The 22,299-nt window shown below is 39.2% G+C and overlaps 1 protein-coding gene across 1 annotated transcript in view; it reads right to left on the bottom strand.

Annotated features, from left to right (window-relative positions):
* The window catches only part of RFX4 (regulatory factor X4), a 72,072-nt gene that overhangs the window by 32,685 nt on the left and 17,088 nt on the right, over positions 1 to 22,299 (bottom strand). Inside the window, exons 4-8 of the mRNA XM_058862445.1 lie at positions 20,699 to 20,822; positions 9,626 to 9,687; positions 4,780 to 4,993; positions 3,884 to 3,961; positions 1,900 to 2,063 (exon numbers count right to left, since the gene is read on the bottom strand). Coding sequence (XP_058718428.1) covers positions 1,900 to 2,063; positions 3,884 to 3,961; positions 4,780 to 4,993; positions 9,626 to 9,687; positions 20,699 to 20,822 — 642 coding nt within the window. The remainder of the gene's footprint in view (positions 1 to 1,899; positions 2,064 to 3,883; positions 3,962 to 4,779; positions 4,994 to 9,625; positions 9,688 to 20,698; positions 20,823 to 22,299) is intronic.

Below are 22,299 nucleotides of genomic sequence, written 5' to 3'. Positions count from 1 at the left end.
GGTGTGAAGACCATGAGTCATTTATTTACAACTCATTATTATGCAGAGTTGCTAACATATTTTGGTTTGTAGGCATGAGGAAAAACTTTTGACAACTTTTGCAAGAAAAGCAAAATTTATCACCATGTTCAAAACCTCCCATCTCTGTACAGCATTGCTTTGATACTTACAAATAGTATTTTTACTGTAAATAAAATCATTCCCACTCTCTACAAATATGAAATCACAACTGTTTAAAGACGACAATAACCCAAGCTTCAGATTTCAGCTTGGTTGTGCCCACATTTATACAGATGTCCAGGGGCATATTCAAGTGGAGCAACAACCAACTCTGCTGCAGGCCAGAGCCAGTTAGTGAGTGATGATGATGGGGGGAGGAATTTTCAGGCCAAGCCACACAGGTGGGGAACTGGAGGTGGAGCAGGACCTGCCTGCTTAGCCCTGCAGAGGACTGGAACTTTCCCAGAGAAGTGAAATTTCTCTCTTCTTTCTTGCTACCCTTTCCTGCTGGTTCCATCATTTCCTGTTAAACTTGGAAGGCAGCTCATTCTGCCCTTCTTGTTGGAATCCTCAGTAAAAAATGTCAGTTCCCAGGAACAGTTGTGGAGTGCTGTGCAGAGGATCCTAAGAGTTGGTTCTGACAGACAAAGCTGCACAGCCCGTAGCAATGCTAGAAATGCACAAATGAGAGAGAAAAGACACAAGGAACTTCCCCCTGTCAACCCAGGAAAGGTTTCTATTTGTACTCCTAGCACACTGCATGGACAACAGAGGTGGTAAAATAAACATGGCCATCGACCTGCTCTGCTCCACAAAAACACCCAAAGAGAACAGGGATGGATGACAACTGCTGGGCTCACTAAAAAGCGCCTTTTCTGGATAGCCAGAATTTGTTCCCAGGAAGTATCTCAGAGGATTCTGGCTGAGTCAGCAAGATTTCCTTCGGGAGCTTCCATTGCAATGAGACCCTTCTTCACCCCCTCCAGTGCAGGCTATGGCTTAATAGCCACAATCTGGCCCTTTATATGCATTACAAAAGTCTATATTCACACTCAAGTCTCTCCTTATTTCCTATGAAAGAACTAAGCAGCTTGAGAAAAGGACTGCTGTTCTGTTTAATCCTTCCAATGAAATAGATTTGGGGGGGTGAGGGGCAAAGCTTGTAAAAATGTACATGTTTTATCAAGAACAGCCCATGATTATAGCAGATTTCTTGTGTAAAATACGTTCACTTTAGCAGTCTTGAAATGCACATAGGAGAGCAGGACAACATCATGAAAACATTTTCCTTGATTAGAGACACTTTAAAATCTTAAGGACTAAACACACAGTTCCAATGAAAAACTCCTACAGTTTCTTCTTAATTCTTACCAAATTACTCAATGTCAAGAGCACATCAGTCAAATAATATTAAAAGTGTGCAGGACTATTTAGAAAAACATGGCTTACTGATGTGCATACAAGTAAATAGAGAGGAAAACATGTTGGCTGCACTCAGTGATTACACTTTTTGCTGTGGACTGTTGCTCTGTCCTGCTTTGCCTCTGTGAACAAGAATTCTTGGATTCACATGAATGCCAGGTAGGAAGAGACCAGCTGAAATCTACCACATGAATTGGAAGAGTGAATTTCTTTGGGTTTAGCTGAACATTAAGAAAACAAGAAGAAGGTGGTATCCTTCATCACATAAAAACCCCTAACTCTCCAAGTTTTTCATAATACAAGTCTTGTTAAAATCAGAACATCTTTCCAGGAGCATGTAAGCTCTTCAACTCCTTTCAAATGACACTGTGATTTAAGTCAGAAAATGGGTTTCAGCAAGCAGCTCTCCCAGAAATGGTGTCATTCTTGAAGAAAAGAAATGCAACAAAGACTGCTGAGCTAGAAGGGGTCAGTTACCTGTCAGGTAAGGCCTGTAGCACTGTTGGCATCAAAACTCCAGAAATCGCCTTGTACAGAATTGAGTCACAAACTCCCACTATATTCACTACAGTTGAAGAGCCCAGTACGGGCAGCATGTGAGGAGGCATCCCTTGCCAAAAGTGCAGAAGAAAACTTTGAACCTGCAATCATGAGAAGAAGCAGGAATGTTAAAATTAAAATAATCAAAGGCCACAAATTCTCTTTAAGTGACCCTGCTTATACAGCATTTGTTTTAGTCCCAGAGCTGGGCAACACAGGCAGGGCACGCTCCTCAACTGGACAGGCTCATACTGTAATGCAGCACACAACAGGATAATAATCCAAAGGGTGAGGAGACACTCGGGGCTGGTGACAAGGAGTCTTTGTGTCACTGCAGAAGAAACACCCATGGGAATCATGGTATTTTTACCTTCCATCAGTGGCTGATGAGTTTAACTCTTTGGTTTCCACATGTCAAACCTTTTTATCTCTCTTTGCGCTCTGTCTCGGTGTACAAAGGAATGCAATCTAGGCTTTGGTGGAGGAAGGGAGGGAGGGAGGGAGGGAAGGAGAGGAGGATAGTAAATTGCTTACATGGGTCAATATACCATTTTCTGCCTTTGCTTTGGAAAGAAACACTACACTTTTGGATTTTATCTTTCCTCTACTATGAAGGAAAGTGGAGAAAAAGTGACAAAAGGCAAGGAAAAAAAAAAAAAAAAAAAAAAGGAAAATAGGGGAGAGATTTCAGACACGGCAAAATATACCTCCGAAAATTCTAATGTAGGAAATAAAGATGTTACTCAGAGAATGACATGATCAGTTCCACATGGGTCAGAACACCAACACTCATGTACAATAACTTTCTTCATGTAATCTGTAGTGAACTAAGCAACTGTACCACATGTAGCAAAGAGTATTTGCCGTTTAGATATTGCTTTTGCTCAGCCCCTTCCTTACCGTAGATCCTGATAAACCTAATAAAATACAGTGTCTTGCTCTTAAGAAACTGTTCTGAGACTTGCCCAGCTAAATTTCCTGAATGTGTCATGTATTTTTCATACTTGGAAACTTCTAGGCTCAGTACAATAGTGCAAAACCAGCTTTAAACCAGAAGAGTGTAAGAATTAAACAGTAAGAAGAAGAAAAGCAAGGATTTTTCCCCATTGTTCAGAAGACAGTCAAAAGACCCATTTCCTTTGATTTTTTTTTTTCCCCCAGGATCCAAATATCATATTTGGATCATGTCCTCAGTATCTCTATTGCCAGATTTGTTATCCTAGATAAGAAGCCATTAATATAAACCTGCTTGCATTCCAGTTTTATTTTTCAGCTCTGATTACAGAGCTGTCTCGTGCACTGCCAGAAACCTCTCAGATTCAGTCAGATATGAACAGGTCCAGGCCTTATCCATCTCTAAGAGATGGTATTAACTGCTGAGCAGTGTGTGTGTGTGTTCCTAGCTGCGCTGCAGTACAGCTGAGCAACCGGAGACTCCAGCTATGGCTCTCTGGGATATTTGGGAGGCTGTAATCCCCCCACCACTCTGCATCATTGTGAACAAACCAGCAGAGCCCACTGTTGTTGCTGTGACACCTGCTCTGGCTCTGCTGAGCACTCAGAGGAATTCCTTCAGACAGCTCAGTCCCAACAAAAAGCTTCAGAAAGTTGTGGTAGACACACTTCTCGAGTTGTAAGTACTGGATTGCCCAGCATCTTGTAAGGGGATATTGCTCCCTTAATCCTGCTGGACAGCAGAGAGCAAAAACATTCTCATTGTTTTTGTTCCTCCAACTCACCCAGCGCTGTAAGTGAGATTTAGTGCTATCAGTCACATATTAGATACTCAAGTACAGATATTGTTCCTGAAAAGCACTGAGTAATACAAACCCCCACGTCTGTAATATAACATACAAAATAAGGTCTCAAATCCACGGATACCTTATGTATCATTAACTGCAGCTGCACTTTTTAACCATACCTCATCAAAGTTTGCTCTTATTACAGTGTCTAGTATCCTCTGACAGTGAGTCCTATACATCATAATAAAGGTAGAAACCTGAAAAAGAATGAGAGAGACACAAAAGATCATTCTGCTTTAAGAAATCCAACATAGAACATAGAAGAAGCAAGTTTTTTACTTATCTATGTGCAGCCACAAAAATAATGAAATCAGTTAAAGTGTATTTAGATTAGCTGTAAGATGAGTTTCCTTAAAAGTAAATTCTCCCTTTGAATTCATGGATTTTTCTGTCAATAGGATTCTTCAAATGTAAGAGGAGCAAAAAGCCTCAGTGAGATCAAAGACGAGAATGTGGCCCTAATTAGGACATAAAGAACTAAAAAACCCTATTCTTTTGTCCACTTCACATTGATACTACACATGTGAATAGAACCAGAAACCTAGCAAGCTCAGCCAAGAGGAGCCAGAGCATTTTTGTCATATGTGCATTTAGGATTCTCTGAATTTCTACTCTAGAAGAATAAGAAATGCACTAAGTCCCTCTCTACTCAAGAAAGCATTAGAACTGTTTGTCAGTTTGCCATCAAGTGAAGTGTGTTCACAGATTAGAGGGATGTAACATTTTAAAAGTTGCCCTCAAACATCACATAAAGTTTCCCTGCTATATGTAATGTAACTTTTAAAAAAACATGCACAGGCGTTAGAAATATTGTACAACTGATAGTGTCAGCTCCCCTTTTTAAGGAAAGTTATTTCTTCTTATTAGATGAAGTAATTCAGCCCCCCATAAATCAAGTCATAGCATTATTAAACTTACTCTGGTTTAAAGTCTTTTATATTAGACAAAGCTTTCATCCAGAGCAGGGAGAAAAAAGAAACCAAGACAAGCTGAGAAAAGATTTCCAAAGTGTTACCTTCTCCTCTGGCAGGCTGGCTGGCAGATTTAGATCTTTGACATTTGGAAACTCTGGCAGCAATGTTCCCAGTTTGGATCGTGGTGAATACGCCACTGTCTGTTTGGTTACTTCTTTTTTTCCTGTTTCGTTGACCCAAGCTGCTCCTTTTTTAGAATACATCACATCATAATACTGGGAGTTTTCTTTCACTGCAATTCCATAATAATGGTACCTGATACATAGAGATGTGTATTTTATAAAGCAGATTGTTTGAAAATTAAAGAAAAATATATGGAGGCAAGGGAAACTGATAATGCAAATGTTTTCTACAGCAAATGATTTCTGCAGCAAAATAGAGCTATGAGCAATAGTTTATACATTATTAACAAGCATTGATTCAGCAGCAGAATACTGTGGTAATATATTGAGCTTCCAATTTTCATTCCTTGCAGTAAACGTAAGGTGACTCTGTTGTAGGGCAGGAAAAATATGTTCTTCCATTTTTTAACTTCTTAGTGACAAGGAAAAACATCCTACAGCTACTGGTTGGCAGAGCTCTGCTGTGCAGCTGCTCCTTTAGTTCAGCAATAAGCAGAGGTACAGACCCTCTGGACCAGCTCTTCTGCTGCTATTTCAGCTCCCTGATTCTCAGGTTGTTGAGGGCTGGTTTGGTCCCTGAAAAGCACAAGTCTTTATTGCAAACAAGTTAACCAGAAATGTTCCAGAAAATGAAAACATTTTAACGAAAAGGGGGGGAGGGGTGGGGAAGGCTTATGCTGGAAAGCAATGAATGGAAGGAAATGTACAATTCCAATTATTTACTTCACACCCTAGCATCAGCACTGGGCTTTGGTCAGCAAGGGACAGGACACAGCAGTAACTCTCTGTGAGGCCACACTGGGAATTACTGTGCTTGATCTTATGGCACAAGTTTGTGCTACCACTCAGCTTTATTGTAGGTGCTGGTGGAAGCACCGGTTATCAAGCACAGCTCTTGCATCAAAGCAGCAGAGATTTTCTCTTAGTCCTTCTGTAATTTCCTAACTTTTATTTCAGTTTCTCAGCTGCAGGCATCCAACACATCAGCTAAATTAGGAGTGATTACAAAAGGCATCACAAGATTGCATTGCTGGTATACTTCTGCTTCAGCCAAATCCTATACAGACTTTCCAATAATCCTCCTCTTCTCTCCTTATAACCTGTAAGATCATCATGAGATTCTGTCCTCTGGACCCCACTGTGATGGCACAAGAATTTTCTATCTCTGAAAGCTTCTTTGACTCTTCAAGTCAGTTACTATTCAGAGTGCTGCCACCACATCTGTTCATTCAAATATACACAAATTCCCTTGAGGCAGTTCTACAAGGGTCAGCAATGAAATTAATTGAAGAGTAGCATGTAAATGATGGTAGCTTAAGCTAATCAGTGACTTTCCTTTTTCCCCTCGCAGTCATTCACCCACAGATCAGTGCATATCATAATCCCCAGCAGAAAATAGTGGAAAAGTGCTGGACACCCAAACTTTTCTATCAGCACACCTGAGAGCTGAGAGGAGGCCTGGGCTGTTGTAGCAAATTTCTAGTATGTGGTTCCTGGCCACACCCACCAAGCACATTCCATATTTTCCATTAAAAATAAAAGCTATCTTGAACTCAACATTGAATAATCCAAGTGACATATCTTAAAACATTATGGAGTTTCCTGAAAAAGCAACAGCATTGGCTCCAAATATTTCTACCAGAACTTCGGTCAAAACATGCATTCTATACAAGAAACCAGCCTCCAGACTGTTCCTAACCTGTTACAGGTAACTAATGGCGAGGGGTTACAACACCAGCTGTAGAAGTTTGGCTTTTTTTTTTTTTTTTAGCTTGAATGGTAACACCTCCAGCTCTTGGTTTAAGTGCCCAGTTTGGTTTCTGGCAGCAGCCAGATGAATATTGCATATAAGAGCCATAAAACTCACACATGGCCTGTGTGCTCCATCTGGGGTAGGGGAACCCAAAAGGAAATGCTGTGGGGAGCCAGCAGCACAAATTGCTCAGGGAAGGGTGGGAAGAGGGGAAAAAGAGCAAAATTGAAAGGCTTGTATCCTTTACACAGGCGTCAGTCTTGTATCAAGTTTTGTCTTAAATCAGAGAAGGAAAAAAAAACAAGCCTGGAAAATGTAGTAGAATTTTATTGCACGGTGTTTAATTCCTGGTATATTTCACTTAAAGAGGTGAAATAAAAGAGGTTTCCGTGTAGTTTCAAGATCATGTAGACAACAGTAGCAAAATTAACTCCAAAATTTTTCTACATAGTTCTACTTTCAGTAATTTTACTATCCCAAAGGGCAAAAGCTCACTGAAGTAGTTTATACAGATTCTTTTCCAATTACTTTTTTGTATTTCTATCAGAAAAAAAAAAATCAACTTAGTTGAAAGTTTGATATGTAGAAGAATAACATGCAGACAACAAAATCTTTTTTGTGTTAAAGTGAAATACTTTTTACCCTGATTGATCTGTTATATACAGCACTCCTTTAAAGAAAGAAGAAAAATTCCCTTCACACCAGGTAACTTCCACTGGTTTAACTCACATCTTGTGTATCAAATTGAAGAGTTTCAGACTACAGTACAGAAAGAAATTGGCTTTTATGTTCAGCTGCCTTCTCACAGCTCACCTGTGGTGGAACTGTTTTTAAGCTCAGTGCAACAGAGAGCAGCTGCACGCTCACATCAATAAACCAGCTGCAAAACAGAAAGCTCACAACTGATGAGCAAGAGTACAGCACCATTGTAGCTCTGAACTTTGTAATGTTACAAGGCAGCCATGCTATAAAAAAGACTGAAGGCAGAACAGTGTGAAGCCAGATAATCTTAACCACTTCTACGGCTGAATTTCCTTTGGCACTGGCAGGGAAGTGGAATGAAAATAATACTGGCGGCAATCGGTCAGCACAGTTGGCGATAAAGGGACTGAAGTGTTAATGTCTAAAGTAATTTCTTTATGTAACACTCAACTGGAATGCAGTCAGATGTTTCTGAAAACAAAACCAGAGCTCAGTTACAGCTGTGCTGGGTCTACCAAGGAGAGCATTTATCTTAAAGTATAGCATGCAGGTATTCTCTCTGTGTATGACAGAAACCCCTTATTTGCTAGGTTGGAAGCAGAACCATTGTGAGTGGCATGAAAGGAGTGTGTGACCTGAAAGCTGCTCTGACAGGCAGGCAGGTTAGGGGGAAATTGTGCAACAAATATTAAGTCTCAGTGAGAGTAAAGAGACAGCTTTTGGAGGTGCAAGACACTCCTAGTCAGCAGATCAAGTGTGTCTTGCCCTCTGAGAGACTCCTGGAGCAGTGGAGGAGCTCCGGTTTGGAAATAAAGCAGTGCTCTCTCCTTTCTCTAAATGGAAGGACAAGTAAAAAAAGCTGATGCCAGAATGATTTGATGGCCAATAAGGGCTACTCATATGAATGTGTCCACAAAGCAACTTGTACACACTTTCACTCCATCTTTATGAGCCTCCACAAAGCTTATATTCAGTGCTAAATCCTGACTCTCTGACTATGGTCCTATCATGCTTTCCTGGTATGCTTTTGGGCTAGCTCAGAATTTCCACCTGAGAGATTTCTAGTGGCTTTGGTCAGTTATGTTATGGCAACACTCATTCTGCATTTGGGACCATTCCCAAAATCAAATATTCAACTGGCTGTTTAAATACGTCTGCTCTAGGAAAATAAAGCTTAGCTATAAAAACTAAGAAAATATCAAGCTGGAGGGAAGAATATTTTGTCCCATCAAAGAAACACTGCCTAGCATGGATCACCCATTAGAAGAGCACAGTAAATCTTTCTTTAATGGCATTTCTTTTAGCATCTTAGTCTATTTTTTTCCTTAAAGAGCAGGTCCTTCTAGCTTTAGTATGTAGACTCAATCCTAACAGCATATTTAATTCTCAGCATTTAGCCATATTATGTTTTTCAGGCTTTATTTTGAAAGAGAAGTTTTACCAACAAAATTCTGCAAGCACACCATCTCACATTTTCATTTCCTCTCCCACAGTTTTTCACTTGTGATCTATAGACACTCTACTTCTGCTACTCTGTAGGATTCTGTGAAAGCTAATCAAGAAAAGCAGGTTTTATTATGTGAGGGGCCTTATGCTTGCCACAAAAAGATTCAAAGCTCCCTGGAAAAATTTATTGGAGTCTACAAGCAGAAAAAAAGCGTAAGAACATCACTGTATCCTCTAAATTAATTGGTAGAATCACACCTTATCAACAATTAGAAAAAGCCAAATATCCCAGGAAGTGCATTCTTAATTCTGAACCAGTTTCTCATTCTGGAATTAAGATGAACTATTTTCAGAAAATATCATCTTTTGGTTAAGGCAGTAAGCTAAATCTTTAATCACCTAAAGGTAGGTTGGATTTTATTACATGGGAAAAATGGTGGTTAAATTCTGGTTTGTGGACAATTTCAGTTTAGGTCAATGTATGTTTCTACCTAAATTCTAAATAGCGTTCTGACACTTGTTCTCTAGCCTGAAACATGATGCTAACCAGCTGATATTTCTCAGCCTCCAACAGTAGTTCCATTACTCCTGAGTGTGAATGTAGTTTATGTTGTGCAAAGGGAGTTGAGATGAAAAAACAATGTGGAAAATATTGCTAATCAAATCAGTAAAAGGGCTCCATTCAACCACCTTTGCAGGATCACTGCTGAATCTATAAGATAATGTAAAGACTACAACAGAACCTCCATCAAAGTTGGTTTTAAAGCCCCAACTGCACAAATAATTTCCTGTTCTCATTCCCCATTCAGTAAAGCCAGAGCCACATGGGGCCCTGTAAGATGACAATAATACCGTACTGCTTACTTTGATTGGCCTCTGGTTCCAAGTCTTCTTGTCGTTAGTTGTGGAAACTGTTGTCTTATTATCTGCAAATAAACAGAACTGATATTAAGACAAATGGAAACGCACATTTAATATGAACTTTAAAGACAAAAAAAGAAGAAAAACTGTACTGTGGTGTCTACAAAATACATGGTAGAAGAAAGCCGAAATAAAGCTCTTGATTTTTTCCATTTCTGAAAGGGCGAAAGAGACTTTAAACTTCACTATTATTTCATTAGCTACCATTAATTTAAATACTTTCAGAAGTTACTGGAATAGAACATATTTCCTTAAAAATCTAAGAACAGCTCTGCCTCTAAACTAAGGTGCACTGTAATTAGAATTGGCCTACTACTTATATCACTTCGCAGGATCAACAAAGTTCTTTACAGACCTTCACAAACCAGCCATGAAATAAACACTTCTTATTTTAAAAGATGATTCTCTGAAAAGATTTTGGTATTTGATAGGGGTATCATTTCTACCAAGGAAAACTCATCAGGCATTTGTAAAGATACCGCACAACCACTTTATCCTCTATGGAAAACAAGTAGATCTCAGAAACAGCAGTCTATTCATCAAGAATACAAACTCTAGTGTGTCAGCAGACATTAAAAGAACATTGCTACCACAACCCAAAACTTTTTCACTGCCAGTTGCATTGCAGGAAATAAATCAATGAATTTAGACTCTGCCGTAAGTCATCAGAGCCTCTATCAACCAGGCTAATCCTGATGAAAAAGCTTTACTGTTGTTGCTAGAAAGGAGACTCTCAGCACCTCACAGGAGTGAACCAGACTCTCACTGGGGTGTGCAGGAGGAGGAAAAGTTTTCTGTAAGAACACTCATGCAATAAAAACTGCAGTAAGCCTTGAAGACTTACTTGTGAAGGAGATACTCCCTTTTAAAATTTGTAATCCATTTTAATTGTGGTTTTTTTACATAAATTGCTAAATGCTTCCTCTTTGGGGGGTAACACCAACTAATAGTAAAGGGAAATAAGCCTACAAGATGGAATATAACTGTTCAACTAGGAACAAAGTCAATTTAAATTGATTAAATAATATGGATTTTTTTTTCTCCATTAGCCATTTTGCCACCATGATAAATATTTAATCCTGATTGATGACTGAAAGCTTTGGAACATGTATTTAGATCAAAAGGTGCTATATAAATAAAGACATTACAATGTCACATATTTGACCATTTCTTCTAACGTTTTAGCAAAGGTACAACCATCTTCCCTTAGTATCATGTAGAAATTGACCTGTGTTGGTTTCCAAGAGCTTTGCACAAGGTTGCTGATGTCAAAAATGCAGCAAAGACTCAGAGTCACTAGGTTGTTCAGCTTTAATTTCTGGAGCAAAACTTCAGCAAACAGTAAAACACTTTTGTGGAGCTGTGAAAGTTCAGCCTAGCTGTTTGATAAATGAGCAGACAGGCAAGCAGCCCTTCTTTCTTTTTTTGTATGGATTCAATGAAGCCTGCCTAAAGAACACCACATGCTGTTCCAGCTACTGATCTAACATTCCGCAACATCTCAGCCTTCCAAATTCCCTTTAATTACACATTAATCCCACCCCTCTCTCTTTCATTTTCTGCAGACAGGGTTGGGGGCTCCACAAGGCTGTGGGAAAAAAGGCAGTGTTGAAGAACTACTTTCTGAGGATAGTTTTTTTGGACTAGGGGATTTTTTTAAGGTTGGTTGTGTTAGTTTTTTTGGGGGGAGTTTTTGTGTCAGTTGTCATTCAGAAAATACTATCCCTCTCCAAAAGCTGCTCTTACAGCAGTTGACTTAATAGTAGAGATACTTTTACTCTATTTTTCCTTTTGGAACAGCATCAAACCAAATTACTTTCACATCTTTCTAGTAGCAGTGAAGTGTTACAATGAACACTGTAAATGCTACTTTATGAACCATATGCCGTGGGAGTTACTGGGATTTAAATAAATCAGCCAATTTCTACATACCAGGGCAGAGGTGATCAGGAAAAGAGAATAATAATGAAGCGGTTGATCTGATGATCCCTTTTTCTTTTCTTTGTTTCTTTTTCAAATCCAACACATTTGAAATGAGATACACCTCTCAGAATGTATCTTAAAAGTATGCATCACTTAAAACACTAATTCCCAGTAATTTACAAAACAAAACAAACAAATAAAATAAAATAAAAAATAATAACCGAGCAAAGCCTTGGGAAAAAAGTCAGGACTTTATTATCTAATGCTGCATTTGTAAAATATAACATGGTATATTTACACCTAAGTGCCTGTACACATATGTATATTAATATCTGAATGTGTTTAAAATAAAACATGTCAAGTACTAAAAGAACTCTCTGTTCATATAATGTTTCTACTCAGCTATGCTTATACAAATCTCTGTGCAATGATACTGGTAAAGGCAGGAAGATTACCCTGAAAGGGGAGAGGAAGTCGGATCAGGCAGGACAAAGTGGAGTTCACTGTGGGCTGAAATCAGTGGAAAAAGCAGAGAACCAAATATGTGTTTTTTAAAAAATTTAAATCATTGTCAACCTGAAAAATCACTGCACAAATATGTCATTGTTGGTTTAATGTTTATTAACTTTTAAAGACCTATAGACAGAATGTGTTACTTTTACAGTTGTGGGGGGAGGGAAGTGGATTCTAATTGTCAGACATAAAAAGCTGGGTTTGGATCTGAAAACCAAGTTGGATCATTTTCCTCCCACCACTGCAGTGAGGTTTGCACAAGCAAATGAATCCAGACCAGACCACGCAGTTTGAGCCGCTTTCTGAATGGGAAGTCCCTGTTCTCACAGCAGTTCTGGCTTCTCAACAGAAACAGTGGTTAAAAGGTCTCATAAGAGATATCCAAAAGAATTTTGGAGTGAACAGATCTTTTACCATTGTCCTTCAGTGGAGCTAAAATTTTGTCTTGCACTTCTCCAAAATGACCATAATTCCAGCTGCCGTTTAAGATCTGCTGAGTAAAAAGGTACAAGTTTTACATTTTCCAAGTAAAATTTCACCTAAGTTACTTGGCAGTTTTGACTGTTGGGCATTATTTTAGGCTACCTGGGTTTTTTTGGTTTTAAAACAGTTGTAGACTAGGAACTTCACAGGAAAATAGCTTCTGTCTCTGCTACATTAGCCTCAGAAAAAAAAAAAAGTTCCTGCAATTTCTTTCTTCAATGAACTTCAATGTGTTGTCTCTCTTTTTTCTCTTTACTCTGCTAAGGCATGATCTTGCCTTCTGCCTACAGAAGATCTTCTATGCCTTTCTTGATTAAAAACAATAATATTAAGAACTGTTTTATCTTCTGGTGAGTGCCTACTGCATACATAAAATGAAGATAGAAGTAATTTCATTATAAAACATCATATATATAGCTTACACTTTTTCAGGGGACTAGTATATCCAGGCCAGCATTTGTTTAACATTGTTACAGACAATCCTGGCAAATGGTTTTTGGAATGTCTGTGCAGGTAGATTGCATGGGGAGATAACTGGATTTTTATCCCACTTCAGCTTTTTAAACCTAGCAGAGGTGTCTGAATTAACTTGAATTAAATATTTAGCTACTTGTATTTTTGGTCATTCTTAAGGCAATAAAAATTAAATGGGTTACTTGAGCATCTGTGTAAAACAGAGAATTTTATGAGCAACTAGAAAAATTCCTCTGTAAGGGTCTGTACTGGAGTCTGCACAATCTGTTAACCTTAGGCACTGCTAACTGCAGGAGCTGTTGTTACCCACAAATGGCTGCAAGGGTGCATTCCTTCAACCTGATTACTGCCAGCTGTCATTTCTGCCACTGCTTCTCTCCCCACATCTCCAGTACTGTAACATTACAACACAAGCAGACCCAGGCTTGGCGTTAAAATGAGGATTCACAGAATGGCTGGAGCTGGGAGGGACCTTAAAGATCATCTTGTTCCAAACACTCTGCCATAGGCATGGACATTCTGCTTTCACCACTATGCTGTGACCCATCACTCCTCATTGCATTCACTATCAAACTGTGAGCTCTGTGCTTCCCATTTATTTCATCTAAAATCATCTATGATATGTCAAAACAAATCAGGGAAAACAAATCTTATAAAGCATCTTATGCATCTGTCTTCATGCAAAACAAATAAGGATGGAAGAAACTAGAGATGTCTGGAAACTTCTGAATTAATTTTTTTCCTCCCTCCTTTGTCAAAATATTAAATTTTACTCTGGGGCAACAGGCAGAGGATGACTTTTAGAAGTTTTTTGCTAGAATAATTTAGATTTCTGCTTTTCAAAAGACATGATAATTTTGTTAGTACACCTGATCTAGAAAGATATTATTCTTCATTACTCATGTTCCTTTGATTTTAACATAATTCTAGCCTTGCTTCTAGAACTTCACAAAGTAGAGAAATAAGATCAAATTAAGTTGCAACCCAGCAATTGCACACTGCCAGAATGAGAAATGGATTCCAAGCTCTGCACTCCCTAGTGCTATGAGATTCTAGAGAGGTTCTACATACCATGGAATAAATTCTCTTTCCTCCCATAACAATTCTTCATAACAGGGCCTGGTTCTGTATCTCTCAATTCAGGTTTCAGGTCCCATATCTAGACAGCATGGGGATTTTTTATGAAGTCAGGTATAGAAGATGTGTGTTTATTTACCAACTTCTATTATGGCGTTCAAGTCTTAACATTTTTTGCCACGGCAGCAGCAAAGAAGTCAGTGATACCAAATATAGTTGTACTCTCCTAGAGCTATGCTTTCCTTATTCTCATTGCTGTGAAACTCAAGAAATACTGATGTCCTCAATCTTATAAGTGAAAAGGTTTTTGGCTCATTTGTCTTTGACCCAATACTGCTCCAGCTGGATCATTCCAGGATTTCCCCATCTGTGCATTTCAGAATCCTGCTCTGAGACAGGTGTTTTTAGTAACACCTGTGTTAAGAGGTTCCATTCAGCTCAAAATGGTTTGGGGATAATTCAACATCACATCATTTTGAGGAAATGGTCAAGAAAATTTGTTCTGAGAAATGTCTATTGATAGGAAAGAGCATCATCAAAGTAGTCCAAAACATCATTTCTGTCTCTCAAATCCACCAAGCTATGTAAACAAAAGGAGTAGAGGCATGACTGTGTCTATACATTCTCTACCCCTTGCTTCTTTACTTGCATGGCCAGGAGGGAAGGCTGCAGAGTAGAGGCTCAGTACTCTTGACCCCAGATCTGCTGTCTGTTAAGATTCAATAACCTTCCCATTTCTCTCCACTTACTTTCCTAAGTTTTGAAGTGGTCTAACTGTAGGATAAGAACTTGTTTCTAGCACTGATACAGCTCAACTCATCCTGCAAAGCAAGGCAGGAAAACCTGCTGGCCTTTTCTCAATGTCCATGCCCAACTCTACCTGCTATGGAGATTAGATTCTGTGAGGAACTCCAACTGAACTGGACACTGCAATGAAGCTTGTGTGATCTCTCATCAAATTCATCAATGGAAAACAACATCCTCCTTCAGCAGTTCCTCTGGCCAGATAGAATTCAGCCTAAGGCATGATCAAACAGATTAGTGCATCCCAACAAAGCTGCAAACGCTGAGTGCTCTGCCTCAGATCCTTAGCTGAGCTGCAGCCACTTTTGGTGCTGACTTGCTGAAGCCAAGCAGAACTAAACCCCTGCACAGCTCGCCCTGCTCTGTACTGGTGCCAGCACACTGCCTGCCATCACCCAGCCTATCTGTGGGAAAAGGCTGGGCGCCAGGATCCCTGCACTCTGGCAGACCCTGTGCTGTAAGCACAGCCTCTGGGACGTGTTGACGAGGCATGAGGTAAAGCAGCCCTGGGGCCACTCTGTGCTTAAGGCCTAACTGGAAGCCAGATGCTTGAAGTGGCAGACACTAAAAATCCCATTGCTGTAGGGCATTGAGAAAGGAAAGTCACTCCAGAGAAACTGAGGTGTCCTCAGTGGTTTTCTTACCCCCTCCAAGCTCAAGGAAAGGGCAGTGATCAGCAACCTGTAATGATACAAGGATCAGCAAAGTAGAGCCAAGGGAGCAAAAACCTTTCCAGCTACACTGCAGGATCACCATTCCCCACACCAGCACAAGTGCTTGCTTCTAGAGGACTTGTGTTATTATGGTCTCATCAGAGGAGCTTGGCCTAGAAGATTCAGAATTGGGAAGAAAACTCATACTGGTGATAACTTCTTCAGTCAGGAATCCCAGCTATTCAAAAGGGATGAAGGAAAAGCAGGGACTGCTCAGATAGCACTGACAGACTGATTGGGTGTAATAAGAGAAACCACATCTTCACATTTACATTGATTTTTCCCCAGTTCTATTTTTGCATTCAATGTTGTAAAAATTGCTCATAATAAAGCAAGTGCTGTTTTAAACTATCAGAAGAGAGCACTAAGTAAATTTGGCTTTGCTATACCAGTTACTATTGAGCTACTTAAGAGCAAATTGAGAGTAAAGAAATAAAAAACACATCTTCAGCAGAAGTGTCTCCTTATGAATAACAGCAGGCAATTTCCTGACAAGTGCATTTCAATACAAAGACAAATCAGAATGCAATCACATCACAACATCATTATCAAAGAGGTTTCAATAAAGGTCTTTTCTGTCCTTTTCAAATTTTAAAATCATATCGTATGACAGCAAGAAACTGTAAATCTTATTTATCCTGGTCATGTTTGGAGGAACAGTCTTGCAAGCAAAACTTCTGGGCATGGAGACAGTGCATCATGATGAAAAAGGAATCTGGCTGGTACAGCTTGTACCTCCCTGGAGCAAAGTAAACTATTGGGAAAAAAGGGTTCTTTCCTAACCAGTATTACAAGTCTATTGTGGAGTTTGCCCTTTATCTAGTGAAATGCATTCCTTGGAATGTAATTTTCACTTACTGCGAAGCCAGTCAGGGGGCAACAAAACTTGTGTGAGCCTGCATCCATGTTAAACCTCTTTAAGAAGCCAAAATAATGTAAAGGGACCTCAGACTGAGGGAGAACCACCCTAACAAGTGTCACCAACCTCCTGCGTTTTCCTTTTCAAATATTAATTTGTTATTGCTTGTCGAAAGACATGTCAGAAAAGCTCCAAAATAAAAGGAAAAAAAAAAAAAAAAAACACCAAAAAAAAAAAAAAAAAAAAAAGAAAAGAAAAGAAAAGAAAAGAAAAGGAAACCAAAAAAACAAAACCAGAAGAGGAAAGTATTTATCCTCCAGGGGGCACATGGGAGTTGGGGAGAGCTCAGGTTCGTGAGGCTGCAAAAGGATTTCACTCAGTTTCTCTCAGTGTTCCCGGTGAGAGCTATGGCAGGGCACGGCAGGGGAATTAGCACTGCCCAGTAAAGTTAAAGAAACCACCCGAGGACACGGAGGATGGGAGAGATCGCTGCAGATAAGGAAGATTTATCTCCGAGGGTCCTGTCTAAGAAAACAGTGTAAATACAGGATCATGAAAGAAGCAAGAAAAAGTATCAGTGTTGGAAATAAAAGAGAAACTCAAAAATCCAGGAGAGCCTTATGGCACTCTACCCTACACAATAGCTACTGAGGGCTTTGGAAATACCCAAAACATTCCTGCTTTTTTATTTATTTTTTTTATTCAATGAAGGCCTTATTAAAAATGATTTTGTTTTTGCAATTAAACCCAGAAAGAATGAGAAGTCAGTCATCATCCACCATAGTTCTTAGCACAGTGTGTTAAGAATCACCAGCATTTTGTGTTAACATGTTGCTCAGATAAAACCCAAAACAAACACACCTCTGCACAAGTTTCCCAGCAGCTGGCAGAACTTTCAGCTGGAAACACCTCCAAGTGCTGTGCAGAGCCCCAGGGTCCCAGAGCAGAGCCCAAGGCATTCGCAGCACAGGGCTGAGGGGCACAGGGCTGCCGTCCTTTGAAGTGACCTCAGCAGCAGGGCTTTCACTCCTTCTGCCTGCAGACTAATTCACAGTCCAAACACGTTCACTGGGAGAGAGCTTTTTCTCATATTCAACATTTAATTGTTAATAACTTGGTGACACACCTGCCCTGCCCCACTGTACTTCCCTGTCTTCTCACTGGTTCCGTGGAACATTTTTGCTTCTTCTGCCTCACTTTTGCACAAAATCAAAATACAATATGTTTGGCTGTCTACAGTAAGAGTTTAACGCTGGACTCTGCACTTGATGCTGAGCTGTAACCACCAAATTACAGGGCTCTCCCTAATTACTATTTATTCAAGATATATAAAAGAATGCTGGGTCCTGTCCTTCACAGACAATAAAAAGTACTGTAATGACAGAGTAGGTAGCATAGCAGATTGGCAAATGCTGGTATAGATTACTGTCTGTAATTTTTGCATGTTAAATGAGTAAAACACTAAAATCTTGACTAACAAAGTTACAACTCCTTTTGCCGTATGAGAAATATGATATTAATATCCCATTAATAACCATATTAGAGTATTCCTGATTTTGTATATTCTTTATGTGGCTTAGGAGAATGGATTGCTTTGTAAAAGATGTTTATTTATACAGTATTTCTGTTCTTTGCTCTTCTTGTTCCTTTAATTGCTATTAGCTCAGTTTCCTCAGAAAAGTTTGTACTATTGTCTCTCTGTTAATCTCTCTACTCCCCAAACCAATTTTGGTTTCATTAATGCAATATTACCAAGTATCTGAGGTCCAGTCCATGCCCTAGAAGTTTGACAGAAACCACTGTTACTTATTGGAGTTTGTTTTAATGTGCTGAACTCCACGTCTCTTTTTAAAAACTGCCAGTTTGTTGAAGAAAAAGCCTTAATATTTCACATTGCCCACAGAGCTGAAGTTCAGAGATGAATTATAAATTCAATGTGGTCTACAGAAAGGCGAACTGTCTACAATTTCACGGAACAACTAGCTCCTTTCTCTGGAGGAGAGACAGCTGTAGGGCTCCTGATGTTTCCCAATGAAGACAAACGTGTCCAGGGTTTCTGTTGCAGCAGCTGAGTGCAGAATGCCTTAGATAATACCTATTTCACTGCACTGCTTCAACTGCCTCCAAGGCATTTGTGCAACTCATCTTGCCAATGTGATATTTAAGTCATATGATAACAGATGTTGGCTACAGCTTCATACATGTATGTGCTCCAAAGGAGAAGCTGACTGCAAGCTCTTGAGAGAATGCAGATGTGCCTTGCAGATCTCTATACCTGTGCAGTACATTTTGTTAGCAGTAGCAGGCTGGAAAGAATCAGTGGGGTTTGCTCAGGTTCTGCAAATGGAGAAGCTGGTTTCACTCCAATATTTACCCCTCTGTTGCCTGGAGTTCCTGGACATACCAGTGCAGAAGTGCCAGTTCCCAGATGCAGAAGTTATGGCCACCCAAAGCACTAGTGTGAAACAGTACCATGATGATTGTGTAGGGATTCCTTCCTCTCCATAAAAAAGGTAAAAAATTTCATGCAACACTGCTTCAGAACTCTTTTACAACAGAGGGGAAAACACTTGGACTACAGCACATGGAAAACACATTGGAATGCCATGATTTTTGGATGAAAATCGTAGTACCTGTCCTGCTAGGTCAAAATACTCCTACCAATGAACAGGTCTATGTATGAGAGGCAGGAGAGAAAGGGGATGAAGTATTAAACAGTGTGACAAAACTGCCACATACTGATAAATGGTGAAATCCCTGGAAAATTTATGTTCTGATGGAATAATTCTGGAATATTTACACCTTACAATTTACAGAAGTTTCTAGCAGCAGCAGAAGTAGCATTGTGCAAATTTGTTCTATGTTCCAAATGTGTGAGCCTGCATGAAATCTGTTTCTTATTTTCACTGTTCCTAAATTACATGTTGCCACTATACTTATCACTTGGTAGCAATAATATGTACAATGAACAACTTCATTCACAATTCTCCTAAGTATTTAAACAGAAACCTGACACAGAATCTACTGAGTTATGCAGGTCTTCAAGACACAACAAATACAGTAACATTACAACACAGTACACTTTATTTTCCTTGCCAAACTGCCTGTCTAAAGATGCACTATAGAAAATCACCTCATTAAATACATCCTTCACCTACTCTTTACACAAGCACTTACCCTAGAAACATTTTTCCTTCTTTGAATACCCAGAACTTCTATAGAACAAATGTTGCAAAGACTAAAAGAGAACAGCTTGTGGGACAATGGGCTTCAGATTCATGCTTGCAAGCATTTCAAAAATGGTGGCAAACTCCACACTTTTTTCACAGCCCACAGGTTTTAAAGGCGTGAGATACATTCTGTGGTAGAATTTCAGTTTTACATATCATGCTGTTTTTCACTGAGAGAAAAATATCACCTGACCAGCAAATCCAAAATACTTTATATAACCTTCTAGCCAGCTACTAACATCTGCTACCAGTGTAGAGCTTTACTGCTCACACCCAGATGAGGCACAGCTATGTCTGTGCTAGGAGTGCATCTCCACTGTGAATCTGGAGTTAACCAGAGTGGCTCTTACTAGAGCAGGATTGGAAAGGGAAGCACGAGGAATCACAGTGAAAAGATAACTTGGATAGCTTTGCAGCCTGTGCCTGCAGTGCACACAAAGGCAGCTAGTCGCTTTCTGGACTTTCACATCTGGAGGCATTGTATTCCACCATGTGAAATAACCACAACATTCTATATCATTAATTTGGGGATAACCATATCATGTTTACAAGAACAGCACAGACATGCTCCAGAATTCAATTTTACCCTTCTGTTTTTAAAAAATTATATACTCGTTTAAGCAGTGCAGGTCGTAATGCAGATGTGTTTACACTGGCTTTTATTCAACTTCCAGTTCAATTTTAACTGCCAATTTTTTGTACCAGATCACCATCAGCTAGGCTAGGGGCTGACATACTCTGGAGCCTAGCCATGGTTAGAAATTATTCCAACCATCAAAATACTTATAATCTTAGCCTTCATCCAATAACTTGAATACACACAAGAGATTGCATTCATATACCTCTGTTTCTAACAGTAAAATATTTCATTCTTTTCAATAATACAAATTCACCTGAACCAGGTGAGATTTTTAGGTGCCATACTGCAGTTTAGACTTACCTTCCCAAAGCTGGCAGCATTAACAGGTTGCGTGTCGTTTTTCTCACAGAAGTCCAGGTAATGCATGTAGAGAGCACTTCGAGGAATGCAAACACCTTCTGCAATCTCATAGTTCTCCTCCAGCCTTAAAAAGCAAATATCAAACAGAGAGAACTGCAAGTATGTTGGATGTCCTGTATAGTAAACAGTATACAAAGTTTCACCTCTTAAAACCAAACATTCTGACTTTCTCTTGTCTACTAAATTTTGTCTGCTTTGTTCCTAAGTGCTCCTTCCAATTCATTCCCATAATACTTACTTGCTTCATTTGGTTCACACATGCTATCAAAAGCACAGACTGTGAGTTCCCAACAATCTGTAATACCCTAAGAGCATCCTGCAGTAAACAAATATATGTATAACTATGAAACAATAAATACTCACTGAGGGGAAACATTCTCTCCTTCTTTACAGAATACATCACCTTTGGTTCGTGGCACTCTTTTCACTCCTGTCCAGCTGCAAAATTGCTTACCTTGAGGAAGCAGGTGTGGCTAAAGCAAATAATTTGCTAATACTCAACAGTGTCCACAAAATCTTATTGTGTAATATTTTCTAGCTATTGTTTATGGGCAAAGCAAAAAACCAAAAAGAAACCACAAGAAACCACATTGAATACAATGCTGAAAAAAACCCAGTGAAATAACATCCTCTTCTACCTTTTAGAAACTATCCTTATTTTTTCATACATGCAAATATACAACTATAAAATTTTTAATTATATGTCAAATATATGAGCAAGCTAAAGCTTGAATCTGGTCTCATTACAAATCTATAGATTAGAAGAAACTTTCCTTTGAAATGCCACTTTTATGATTGCTGACCCAAAAATGTTCAAGAGATACAGTTACATACATACTTAACATTAAGCCATAATTAATCTTGTCATTGATGGTGTCAGTCATAGGCATCTACAGTCACATGTGTGCTTGTCTGCCTCGCTGGGTAAGGGAAGAAGTTAGGTGTAACTTCCTCTTCATTGCATTAAAAAATAAATATATGTTCTCAAAAAATTCCAGTTTTACATCAAATAATCCCCTGCCATTTGATAGCTGTAGAACACCTTCCAAATATCTTCTTTCTCTCCTTCATTGCCTTTTTCAGGACCTACCTACCTTCCATTTCAGTTATAGTGATAATTTGTGACTGCAAACTATTTTAATAAGATATCCGGCTGGATGAATGGAATCAGTTTGTATGGGCAACATCTATTCTTCCCTGGTTTCTACAGAAATATCATCATGGCATCTTTCCTCAATTTCATAGTGCTCTAACAAAACCTCCTTTCAAAACCTGGAGAGTTCGTTTGTATACTATAGCTGCTAATTGGAATGTCAGCTTCCGTGACCAAGACAGGACAGAAAGAAAAGCAGTTAATTATTTCTCTTCATATCTGATGAATTTTTCTCTTTTTCTCCTCTCTTTCACAGAGAGTCATTAGTCTGACACTGAACAATGCCCCATTATACCTGAACTTTTTTTTTAATGATCAAAAACCCATCTTGCTCCACTTCTTTTATTTTCCTGTCTTTTATTTAACAACTTTATCGTATTTTGAATCC

This window comes from Poecile atricapillus, chromosome W, assembly GCF_030490865.1.
Source record: "Poecile atricapillus isolate bPoeAtr1 chromosome W, bPoeAtr1.hap1, whole genome shotgun sequence".
In the NCBI taxonomy this organism is placed as follows: Eukaryota; Metazoa; Chordata; class Aves; order Passeriformes; family Paridae; genus Poecile; species Poecile atricapillus.
The sequence above is the reverse complement of the archived record's forward strand: the minus strand, read 5'-3'. Positions and strand labels throughout refer to the sequence as shown.